General features: G+C 36.0%; 1 protein-coding gene across 1 annotated transcript in view; it reads right to left on the bottom strand.

Annotated features, from left to right (window-relative positions):
* Window positions 1–13,538, bottom strand: part of NID1 (nidogen 1) — a 113,537-nt gene that overhangs the window by 29,756 nt on the left and 70,243 nt on the right. The window contains exon 12 of the mRNA XM_072647546.1: window positions 13,022–13,144. Coding sequence (XP_072503647.1) covers window positions 13,022–13,144 — 123 coding nt within the window. The remainder of the gene's footprint in view (window positions 1–13,021; window positions 13,145–13,538) is intronic.

The raw sequence follows: 13,538 nt of genomic DNA on the forward strand, positions 1-13,538 counted from the left end.
CACACAGTAGACATTTAATAAATACTGATTAATTCTATGTTTCCACAATGCTTTAAAAAAAAAGTTCTGGGCACGATAGATGCTCAGTAAATATATACAGACTGATAAATTCAATCTATAAATTCTACATGCTATGCCCTGTACATGACATTCCATCTCTTATCCCTATGCTTAGAGCCCATTCCTTTTTCACCTGTGTCTCACAGAATCCCCAATACCCTTCAAAGCTGAGCTTAAGTGTCCTATCCTATTGGAAGCCTGTCCTTAATCCCTTCCAGTCTGTAGTGCCCTTCCTGAGAAACTAATAACAATAAAGGTGATAGGTAATATTTATATAGCACTTAACTATGTGCTAAGCACTGTACTAAGTGATTTACAATTGATTATCTCATTTGATTCTCACAATGACCCTGGGAGGTAGATTCTATTAAGGGTTAAGTGACTTGCCTAAGGTCACACAGTTAGTAAGTGTCTGAAGGTGGCATTTGACCTAAGTAGGTATCCTCCCTGAGGATAGATGAACCCCCACCGGCTGTGCGATTATCTTTTACAAAGGAATATTTAAGAGAGAGAGAGAGAGAGAGAGAGAGAGAGAGGAGAGAGAGGAGGGGAGGGAGGGAGGGAGGGAGGGTAGGGAGGGAGGGAGGGAGGGAGGAAGGAAGGAAGGAAGGAAGGAAGGAAGGAAGGAAGGAAGAAGAAAGAAAGAAAGAAAGAAAGAAAGAAAGAAAGAAAGAAAGAAAGAAAGAAAGAAAGAAAGAAAGAAAGAAAGAAAGAAAGAAAGAAAGAAAGAAAGAAAGAAAAGAAAGAAAGAAAGAAAGAAAAGAAAGAAAAAGAAAGAAAGAAAGAAAGAAAGAAAGAAAGAAAGAAAGAAAAGAAAGAAAAGAAAGAAAGAAAGAAAGAAAGAAAGAAAGAAAAGAAAGAAAGAAACTTCAGGTCTGTGCTCTATTCCACTGTGCCACCTAGCTGGCCCAGATTATGTTGCACATATTTTAATTTAATTTTTCTAAGTACATTTTGTGCTTCCCCCCCATGCCAAAATGCAAAGCTCCTTGAGGTTTTTGTCTTTCTCACCCCAATTCCTAGGGACAATGCCTAGTACATAATTTATCAATAGGTATTAAGTACTTACTATAAATCAGGCTTTTTGCTAGGTACTAGAGATAAAAATACAAAAGTGAGGCACCTAGATGGCACAATGGATAGAATGCCAGATCTAGAATCAGGAAGACCCGAGTTCAAATGTGACCTCAGACACTTACCAGCTGTGTGTGACTCTGGGCAAGTCACTTAACCCTGTCTTCCTCAGTACCCTCATCTGTAAAATTAGCTGGAGAAGGAAATAACAAACCACTCTAGTATCTTTGCCAGGAAAACCCCAAATGGGGGTCATGAAAAGTTGGACGTGACTGAAATACAATAACAAAAAGCTTCCAAAGAGCTTGTATTCTACTAGCACAGTAGGCCCTTAATAAATGTTGTTGAACAAAAGAACAAATTGATTAGACCTGTTCTCTCATTTGTATTAAGTGCAATTTCATAGATAAAGTGGAAGAACCGTTATCCCCTATAACAGGAGTGGAAACCTACCCATCTGGTGAGGGTAAGAGAAACAGAAGAGGAAGTCATAAATGAGATGTACATAAATAAACTAATATGCGTGTCAAACATGAGCTGATAGTTATGAGAGATAAACTCTGATGAAAGTCAGACACACAATGGAAAACTTTCAGCTTGAGAAAGTCCTTGCTGGCCTTCTCAGAGAAGTCTGGGGGATTATCTTATCACTCTTTAATGCTTGCCGATCTGGCAATGTTTTACTTCAGTAAAAACAAACTTTCTGAAATCCCATCAGATTAGGTTTCACTAGCCTTTATACTGTACCAGATGGATAAAATTAGTGGTTTCATGAAACCACAATAAGTAACTTTCAAAAAATATCCATTTTTGAAGAGAGAGGCATTTAAATAAAATACAGGCAGCCAGACACAAAGTCTCTTTCTGAAATGCATAAATCCAAGGCCAGAGGACAGCTCTTGTTTAATTAATTTAATATTTCCCAATAAAAACTTGCGATATTTACAAATAGAAGTTTCTCTTATTCTGAGAAATTCAGTCAATAGAACAAAAAAATCAAACTTTTCCAGAAGTTTTCAGTCTGATTTTTTTTTGTTTTTCCCTTACAGTAAAATTCAGAGAAATATCTGCAGATATTCAATATATGACCAGTTTCAATTTTATTAGAACTAGAAGCCCTGGAATTTAAGAATGCCTTGAAGGACTAAACTGCATCAGTTGATGCTGTGTGTTTTGTTTTTGTTTTTTATCAGTAAGGCAAGTAAAATATTTACAAATATAAAGATAAAAATGAAAAGATTACAAGACAAAAATATTTAATTCCAAAGCAACATTATGATATTTTTGTATTAATTGACATGCCTGGTTCTTCTAGTCGTACTCTGATGAGTCTGATCAGACTTAGGGAGCTGCCTGAGTACATTGCTGCTAAGTGACTTACCCAGGGTCACACATGATAAATAATTGTCAGACGCAGGTTTGAAAGCCCAGGAAAATGAAGCTTCCTTACTTCTGTTTTCTAGACTGTGTTACCTCTATGTACCCTATATTAACTGGTTCTTCATGGCAATAAATAAATTCATAGATGATCATAGTTCCATTGTAGAAATTTTCTAATAGGACTGGTTCTTGTGGGTAACTTTTAATTCCAAATCAATTTCATTGAATTCAACAACTGAGTGATTATGTGGATACTAATGTTACTTCAAGTACGTAGGAAATAGTTGTAATATATAAGCCACATTCTCCAGTCTAATATAGACAGTCTCTCTTTTCCCCCTTGTTAACAGTTTTTGCCTTTCTTGAAGTTATAGCATTAGTATGACAGTGCCTGCAGTGGACCATTGAGAATACCAATTCTGTGTGTGACCTTGGACAAGTCACTTAAATGCGATGCATCTCAGGCAACATCCTAAATCTTACCTTTGAAGTTATAGCTAGGTTTGAATTTGCATTAGTGGAAGATGTTCCCATGGAGAGCAGAAGTTCCTATGCTGATGAAATAGATTCTTTATGTCCCTAGAATTATGTTCATTGTCATTACATTCACAGGATCATGTATTTATAGTCAAAAAGAATATCAAAGATGATCTCATGTCTAACCTTCTCATTTTATAGATAAGGCTCAGTTATTAAATAATTTGTCCACAATCACTCACAGGGATGGTTACCAAAAATTCTGGGTCCATTCCTGATCATTGAGTGAACTTTTTGTGAATTCATCAAAAGATTTGGGGCCATAAATTCTGTTTCTATTAAATAAGGATGTGAAACCATTACATCAAAACCCTTGATGTTACCAGTAGCAATAAACTAATGATATCTAGAAAATGCTGTGTACTTTAGCCCCCTTTAGCCTTTTGACTTTATTTCAAAATCAAGAAACTTTGGGAAAATAGTAATTTAGTCAATATTCAATAAACACCAAAACACATAACTACATTGTAATCAACAAGGACCTATGCCATCAGGCCATGTAAAAGCTGATGCAGAGAGTTTCACAAGTAAGATGTCCTAAGGCATGACCTTGCCCAACCGGATTCCTGTAATAATCCCTACAGATTCCTCCGGGAAAAGTCTATAGAGGTTATGTAATTTTTTGAAAAATTACAAACTAAAGATTTTACTGTGAATGTGATCTTATAGGTATCACTGAGACTTGTTATGATTCCATAACTAGGATCTGATAGAAGAAAAATATTCATTAACCAAAAGTAATAGATTAAAGGGGTAGTGAAGCAGCATTACAAAGAAGTACAAGAAAATATACTTATGTGTAGAAATCCACAATCTAGATTTGGGAAACATGGTAAACAATCTTTGAGTTAGGCACAATATTGGGAGAAACAGAAATGATATTATGGTGGGATTGTACTACAGATCACTTGGACAGAAGGAAGAAATGAATGATGAGTTCAGAAAACCAATGATAAACCTGGTACAGAAATGTGGTATAGTAGTGATGAGGGACTTTAAGTCAATATTAACTGATGTTTTCTTTGTGCTAAAATTCTTGGTTTGGCTTAATTGCATTATTCAAAAGAAGATAAGAAAGGATTGTGAATCTGATGATGAATAAGGGGAGGAATTGGTTATTAAATCAGAAATTATGGGAACTTAGGGAAGCAATAATTACATCATCTTAGCAATCATGATAGATAATGTGGGAAAATCAAGCATAGTCTTATGTGTACTATAGTTCTGGGGAAGAATTAAAAAACTTTGGAGAAGGGATAAGTAGGATCCCATAACCTAAAATACTGCCAAAGAAATATGTCCAAATAGAATCAGTTATTTTTTAAGAACAAAATTCTAAGGACACAAACATAATAGATTCAGATGAGGGGGTGATACAGTTGAACTATCTAAAATGACTAATATAGTTGTATAAGAAACTCATTAACCACTTGGATTTTTTAAATGACACATATAGAAGAAAGATGGAGGCAGAGATAGATCACTTAGAATGAAATGAAAGGCTGATATAGTCCGGTAAGAATGATGTCAGGAATGCCAACAATCAAAATGAATTGTGTGATAAATTCCAAAGACAACAGAAAGGACTTTTTTTAAAAGCCAAAGATGGGGAACAGAAGAACATCAAAAGAAAGACAGAGCTGCTACTTGGGCTAATGATCAACAAATGATGAAGAAAAGACAGAACTATTCAGTATTGGTTTTGTTTCTGTTTTCTCCAGCAAAGAATGGTCTTTGGGACTAGGAAGGATACAATAAAGACGGTGCCCAGGTCTTGAAACTAAAGCTAGCTCAGGAGATTTCAAGTTGTCAGGCCTAGATAACCCATATCCTAGGCTATTGGAATATAGATATATATGGATATTGCAACAACTTATAGATATATATGTGTATTGTTGAGCTGATCATTATTGGTAGAAATTTTTAAAGAAAAGGAACTGTAGTACTGAAGTGTGACAAATATCTCAATTTTCAAAAAAGATATTTATCTATACTTGATCTTGACATAATTTCAAAACATGCTGTTTAATGAATGGTTTGTGAGTTCTTTGAAAGTTAAATGAGTCATTTAGAGTCAGCATCGGTTCACATGCAACAGCTTATAGCAGAATAATTTCATTTCCTTTCTTGACTGGTTTTCTAGGCTGATTGATCAGAGCAGCAATGGGTCAGTGGCTTTTAAAGGTTCTTCATATGTATGCAGGAATACAGTGCATACTTCTACTTATTTCTTTTATTATAATCTCTTGCATAACTCCAACTAAGTTCAGCTCTCCTTGTACACAGCCTCTTCTTCATTACAATAGCTTGAGAAGCAGCAAAGAGGATTTTTCCCATTAAGATTCAGTGAGCACTGAAGTTGGGACCAAAGATCATTAAGGGCATAACCTCCCAAACTGGGCTTGCAATTATCACAGAGTATATTAAATCAGAGAAGGACCAGCACAATTTTTAGGGAAATTGTTGACCTATAATTTTGTGGTTTGGAAGAAGTCCATGAATTCAAGCTGAGACTTCCCATTTAGAAAAACTAAATTCCAAATGGCAACATACAAGGCTGAAAAACATGGCCAATGACAAAAATATGGTAAGAAAGACACCATTAAAGTAGATACATGACAAGTGAACTGGTCGTGCATGGAGAGTGAGGAATAATAGGTGGATAGCCTAAATATTACATAGTATACATGTCAGGGCAAAAGAACTACAGGAAGTTGGCCAAACTTCTTGTGGACAATTTATTGGGGATAGAAATAATAGTGGTATAGGATAAAAAAAGTATAGAGAAGTTGTAATTTGTGCTACAAGAGGAAATATATGTATTGTTATGATCACAGATCTCTAAAAGTATTCAAATAAGAATATTCAAGGGCATTTCCTAGTAGAAAATCATTAGAACAATATATTAAATGCCCTTCTGGAGATGGCATTGTAGAGGCAGCCAGGATCACTGGTCTTGGATTCTAAATATTTGGGTTTGAATGATGCAGGTAAACTATATAATCCCTAATGGTCCCTTCTATCATTGAACCACAGATAATCTCACCTAAGGCACAACCCTCAGACTGGTTGTATGACTCCCAGAAGTGGGGGAATTCAGCCTAGATTACTCTAACCAAGCCTGACTAGCGTCAAGATAAATACCACTGAATCCCCTCAATCAACTCACCCAGGCATGCTGTCATAGGTGATTAGGTTAATCTGACTAGATTTGTTCATTATAAACTCATGTGGTCTATTAGCCTGTTGCCTAAGCATCTACACATTGGTTTTTCAATGACTCTTCTCACTTCCCCCCTACACCCCACCTCCCACCCCCCATACATTAGCCAAGTTTGAACATTTGGAATTTCCAAGTCTTTAAGCTTTGGAGTTGAGAGCAACTACTCATAGTACTCAGTACTAGTGGAAGCAAGTACAAGGAGAGTTCTTGGTCCAATTTTCAAGTTATTCATAAGATGACCAAGGGTTTTATGCAACTACTGCTGACCTCATGGTATATCCAAAAAAAAAAGAATAACAAATTGCTCTGTGGAATGGAAAAGCATTTATTAAGCACTTCCCATGTGCCAGACACTGTATTTAGCAGTGGGCACAGAGTTGTTACGGTAAGCAAGAAAGTCCCTGCTCTTGAAAAAGCTTACATTCCAGCAGAAGACGACAACACATATAAAAAAAAGATGGTGGTCACGGAATGGTGTTCTGGTAGTGTTGATTTGTTTGATATTCTCAGATTGAGATCAGGAAGGAGGTGGGGGAGGGAGGGCTGAGGCGCAGCAGCATAACATGAAGACTGCTGGGGAGTAGTTTGCTCACTTCTGGGTCCAGGCTATGTATGGTGATGACTTAGCAATCAGAAGTCAGAAGGACCTAGAAGGGGAGCTTGGAGTGCCAAGTCAGAGGTGGAGGCTAGAGTTCAGGAGCATAATAGCATGAAGATGGCCAGGAAGTAGTCATTTATATAAAAAATTTTTTTCTTATCATTGACTGTCATCAGTATATATTATAAGAATCCATGGATTTACTTCACATACTTCTAGTGTAAACTAAACTGGTTCTCCCCTTTGTGAATTGTTAGTGTCACTGAAATCTGTCCTTTTTTGGGGGTAGGGGGGAGAGGAGAGAAGATTCCTGTTCTGACAACAGAAAGCTCTCTACCCATCCATTCACCAGGAATGTTCATGATTAATCTTACCATGGTTTCCCATGGCCTGTCCCTCCCCCCTGTAGACCAAATACCCCACCCCCACTCCCACTTCAAAACTATAGTTAGCTATGAGGCTCCAGGGAAGCTCCTGGCCATGGAATTCCCCTGGAAGAAATAGATGGGCTTACATTCACTGGTGAAACATGGCAAACAAGAAGCAAGACAACACAAATATAACTTGTACAATGGGAAGGGTTAAAAATGCTAACAATCTTGGTAAAAGTTTTAACTGGTCATATTTTCCCATTTTCCCTCTACAGCTCACATGCCTACATGTCTGGATTTATTTCTGTTTGGTAAACAAAGTCTTCAGGGGGTGCAAGGAGAGAAGCAAAACTCAGACATCTGTTTTGTTTTGAACTGCGTAAGTGAAGCATGCATAAAAGAAATAATGAACTCCAGTCATTCTGAAGAGCTACTAGAGAGTTGTGGCTCAAACTCTGATGAACTTTTACATTATTAAAAAGCTGACTTACTTCCAGAATGCCTAGGCAGCCTTGTAAATCTTCAATGCAATTTAGGAAATGAAAAATTTGTTTCAGGTAAATACTTCTGTGTAGAACCAAAACATTTCAGATAGCATGTAGAACTTGCATATTCAGACTTAAGTTTTCATTTTAAAAGCTTCAGTTATGATAATAAAAATGTAAGATTTGTGAATGCTGATTATCCTAGGTATATAGAAATTTGTCTTTAACATTTTGTTTTGATTAGTGAGGACTTATGAGGGTAAGAATATTAAATAACCAGGCTGGTTTTCAGTTATGGTTTAGAGAATAATGCATGACTTAGAACTGGACTCAGTAACATTAACTGATATTTACGCGGTGTTTTAAATTTTACAAGCTGTTTTGCATAAATTATTTCATTTGAGCCTCACAACAACTTTTAAGATGGATAACACAAGCATAATTTCCCCTCATCTGACAGAAGAGATCAAAGTTGAGATAGGTTAAGGGATTAAAAAGCCTACAAACTGCTTTTGCAGCTTTTCCCTCCCTTTATAAGTTTAAAAGCTTATAATTTCAATCGTTGTAAACTTTGCGGTTGAGAATAGTTGCTTACAATACTTGGTAAGTGCTTAGGTCAAATAGTAAACATTAGAGGCAAGATTTAAACCCAGATCTTCCAAATCCAGTACTCTGAGTAAGTACATCAAGCTGCCTCCCATTTAGTAGTCTAAGAAGTGTCTAATTGGTACAGATAATACATGCATTTTTGTCTAGCTATGAAATGAGAGGTGAAGAGAGAGAGATAGTGAGAGATAGAAAGACAGACACAGGAAGACACAGAGAAGGAAAGGAAAGGGAGACAGAGGGGAGAGACAGAGACAGAGGGAGGTTTTATTTACTATTAGAGATGTAGCAGTCCTTCTTGAAGTGAGATCTGAGAACTCTCAGGAGTCCCTAAGATTTTTTCAGAGAGTCCCTGAGGTCAAAGTTATTTTCATAACACTAAAATGTTATTTGCCTACTTATTATCTACATATTTGTGAGGTCAGACTTTCTTCATATACTTCATACACAGCATAAAGTAACAGATTAAATGTAGAGGCAGATACAGAATCCAGCTGTCTTCTATTAAGCCAGACATTAAAGAGACTTGCAAAAATATGTCAGACAATGCCATTTTTGATAATTTCTTTTTGTTTTGAAAATCATAGCTATTTTCATTAAAAATAATATCTATGTAAAAATGTAATGGACTTATTATTGTTAAATGAATTAAATATTTTAAAATCTTATCAGTTTATAATATCTAAAAGAAAAAGCTCTTTGTTTTTAAAAGTGTAAAGAGATCTTGAGATCAAAAAGTTTGCAAATCCTCCGGTATAAAAGATAGAGTAATGGATCTTGAACTAGGAGGATTTAGCTTTAAATCTATCCCTAACATTTACTATCTATGTGACCACTGGTGAGTTGCTAAACCTCAGGTAACCCTCTAAGACTTATCTACTAAGCTACAAATGAGTTATCTAGCAGATAAAGTAGGGGAGCTAAAAGTTATCATTTTTCAGAACTCCCTCAAGTAGGCATTTTATTAAAAATGCTACCATGTGACTAAAATGATAGAAGGGGAAAATGACAAATGTTGGATGTGGAAAAATTGAGACATTAGCACACTCTTGGTGGAATTGTGAACTGATTCAAGCACTTTGGAAAGCAATTTGGAATTATACCCAAAGAGTTATAAAAGTGTTTATGCCCTTTGACCTGGTAATACCACTTTTAAAGTGTTTCCTAAGGTGATCAGGGGAAAAAGGAAAATAACCTTTATATTATAAAAGATTCATAGCAGATCTCTTTGTGGTGGCAAAGAACTGGAAGTTGAAAAGATGTCCATCAATTGGGAAATGGTTAAAGAAGTTATGGTATATGATTGTGATATGTTCTAAGAAATGGTGAGCTGGTGGATTTTAGAAAAACATGGAAAGACTTGCACAAAATAATGAAGAATGAAATGAGTAGAACAAGAGAATATTGTATGAAGTAGCAGTGATATTGTCTGGAGAATAATTATAAACAACTAAGTTATTCTGAGTATTGTAAATACTCAGATCAACTACAAGGGACCTATCCACCTCAGAGAAAGAAGTGATAAATAGAAGTATGCAGAGTATGATTTTCCATATATTTATATCTGTGTCAAATGGTGGCCTTCTCTGATGCAGGGTGGGGAGGTAGGGAGGGAGGAAACTTAAAATGTAACAACCACAAAATATATATAAAATTCTGTCTTAAAAATACCACCATGACAATGGCTATTTTGTTAACTTGGAAAACATAAGAATGAAGGCAAGAGTTAGTCACCATGATGAAGACCATACAGGTCAATTTTCCTGTGCAGAGCTAATTCTGTGCATACCCACATATCTAACAAATCCTTCTGGAGGCTGACTGTGTCTATCTCAGATATGTCTATCATCTAACTCAGGGAGGAGATAACTAACTCGGCAAGAGAGCTAAGGAAGGATGTTAGAGGTCATTTTTTGTCCCTTCACATATTTTTCCATGAAAGTCTGTCAGAGATAAATTTGGTTTCAATTAACCTAGAATTTCCTTAGTGCCAAAGAAAACAAACCCAAACAAAAAAGAAAAATATATAGTTAAGCCCTCAATTAAGTTTTTCATGCAACAGTTAATTGTGGTTATTGACCTTAATAAGGCTAAGGACAGAGAGTTTTCTCTTTATAATTAAATCATTCAAAGTGGCAAAGATATATTTGACTGACAGTAACAACAAAATGAAATTCAAAATCCTGGCTGCTAAATCACAGAATTTCCATAAGAAACTTGGAGTACTTAACCCAGTTTATACTTGTAGCAGGATATGCAAGGATGTAACAAAAGAATCTAGGCAATAGATAACTTCTGGGGGGAAGGAACAAACATTTTTTAATTGTCTATCACAACTACTACTACTGAAACTACCACTGCTACTGCTACTGCTACTACTACTGCTGCTACCACCACCACCACCACCACCAGGTACTATGCTAAACATCTTACAAATATTATCTCACTTGATCCTCATAACAACATTGTGAGGTAGGTGCTATTATTTATTCTGATTTTACAGTTGAAGAAACTGAGGCAGACATGATTTACTCAGCATCACAGAACTGATTACTATCTGAGGCCAAATTTAAACTCAGTTCTATCTGACTCCAAGCTCAGTGTTCTATTCACTTCACCACCTTGCTAGCCTCCGTAACTTATAATGTGCAAAACTGTAAAGTAAACCAACTTTGAGATCCTCAGTTTTCTTTTTCTTCTCTTTTCCCCTTCATTTTCACAAAGCTGTAGCTTTGTTGTTGTTCAGTCATTTCAGTTGTATCTGACTTTTCATGACTCCATTTAGGGTTTTCCGGGCAAAGACACCGGAGTGGTTTGCTACTTCTTTTTTCAGCTCATTTTGTAGATGAGGAAAATGAGGCAAACAGGGTTAAGTGACTTGCCCAGGGTTACACAGGTAGTAACTGTGAGGCCAGATTTGAATCTTCCTGATCCTGGCCTGGCACTCTTTCCATTATGCCAGCTAGCTGCTCTAAAGCTGTAGCTGCCTTCCCCCATTAAAAAAAGAAACCAAGAGAAAATAAAATGGACATTTTGATTATGTACAATTAAAGTTTTTATACAAATGAAACCAAAGTATTTAAAATGAGAGGGGAAAGAGTTAACTGAGGAAATAATCTTTGCAACAAGTTTCTGTAATAAATATCTCATTTCCAAGATATATGGAAATGATTCAAATGTATAAGAATAAGATCCATCCCCCTATTGACAAACGATCAGAGGATATGAACAGGCAGTTTTCAAAGGAAGAAATCTAAGTGATGCACATGTGAAAAAATGCTCCAAATTCCTGAGAGTTAGAGAAATGCAAATTAAAGCACATTCATCTCATGTCACTAAACTTGGAAATGACAAATGTGGGAGGGAATGTGGGAAGCCAGGCACTCTAATGCATTATTAATGTAAGTTATGAATTGAACCAGACATTTTGAAAATCGCTTTGGAACCACCCCACCCCCAATCACTATACTGTACATACCTATTGACCTAGTGATACATATCTAGACTTATGCCCCAAAGAAATCAAAGAGAAAAAACATTCCTATGTGTAAAACTATAGATAACAGCTCTTTTTGGTGTAAAATGGGGATTGATTGACCCAATAGTGGCATCTGATGTAGTGGAATACTATTGTGCTATAAGAAATAAGGGTAGAAATAATTTCAAAGAAATCTGAGGAAACATGAAATAGTACAAAGAAATAAGCAGAGATGAAAGAATACTTTATAGAATAACAACATTATAAAGATGAACAATTTTAAGAATTCTCATCGATTCAATAACCAACCATAATTCCAAAGGACCAATGATGAAACCTCCTAACAGACAGATGATGGACTCACAAGAAAAAGAATAACTGATACATTTTAAGATATGGTTAATGAGGGGTATTATATACATATATATGTATATACGTGTGTATATATATGCTATGAAGGTTTTGTTTTTGTTTCAGTTGGTGATGGGGATGTAGGAGGGAGAGAAAAATGTACATTCATAGAAAAAATTAAATTTTAAAATTCAGCAACAGAAAAAGAATCTGAAAAACTCATTTACACTAAAGTATAACTAAAAACAGCTTAAAATGTGTCATATGTCAGAGATATTTTGTATTTTAAAAGAATATAAAGTCTATTTTCAAAGAAATACATCTAAACTGGTAGAATTCCCTAAATTAGTTAACTAATATCAAATTCTGCCTTTGAGTGAACTCTAGTGTTATCTGGGTGCAATGCAAATTCATATACAAAAGTAGAGAAAAAGGATAATATTGACATGTTAAAATCACTCTGGTATCCAACATATAGTCAGTAGTACTTGGCAAAACTCAGTTCAAGATTTCCCTACACTTCGAAGCTGATGAGAATCCCTTAGCTCCAGTTTCCATGATATCCTCAGAACTTTCTTGCCAACACCACTACTTGGGAATCAATACTTACCTCCACTTTAAAGAAAACAACTTAAACTGCGATATCTAGTACAGTGTCCAACCACAAAAGATACTCAAATATTTATTGATAATGATGATATTTCACCTCTTTTGGGAGGGGGAGAAGGTCATGAATCCCATGCTCTATATTTTTGGGGTAAAAATTCAGCCTGACCCTCCCCCATTCCATTCGCTTTAGTGAATGCCCAGCATCAAAATAGCAACAGTGTTAATTTGTATTTCAATTCCAAATCTTACCTCCTGGAACACACTGGAAACCATCACCCTGATATCCAGGCTTACACTGGCAAACAAAGGAGCCCGGAGAGTTGTAACAGAAAGCATCTGGATGACAACGATTTTGTTGGCATTCATCTACATCTGCAAAGTACAAGATCATAGATAAATCTGATTTCTCTTCATCATTCAGTTAAGCAGTCAGGTGGTGCATTGTATAGAGCAGTGAGCCCAGAGTGAGGAAGACCTGAGCTCAAATCCAACCTAAGACACTTACTCACTGTGTGACCCTGGGTAAGTCACTTAACCTCTGTTTGCCTCAGTTTCCTCATCTGTAAAATGGGGATAATAATAGCACCTACCTCCCAGAAAGTTGTGAAGATCAAATATTTGTAAAGTGTTTAGCACTGTGCCTGACACATAAGCATGAACAAATGCCTGTTTTCTTTCTTCTTCCCCAACCCACTCCCTTACTAATGAAGCCTGAGTGAAATCATTTCACTGCAGTGAAGGGGAAATAGTTCTTGAGTAGGTTTTA

Source organism: Notamacropus eugenii, chromosome 2, assembly GCF_028372415.1.
Source record: "Notamacropus eugenii isolate mMacEug1 chromosome 2, mMacEug1.pri_v2, whole genome shotgun sequence".
NCBI classification, from domain to species: Eukaryota; Metazoa; Chordata; class Mammalia; order Diprotodontia; family Macropodidae; genus Notamacropus; species Notamacropus eugenii.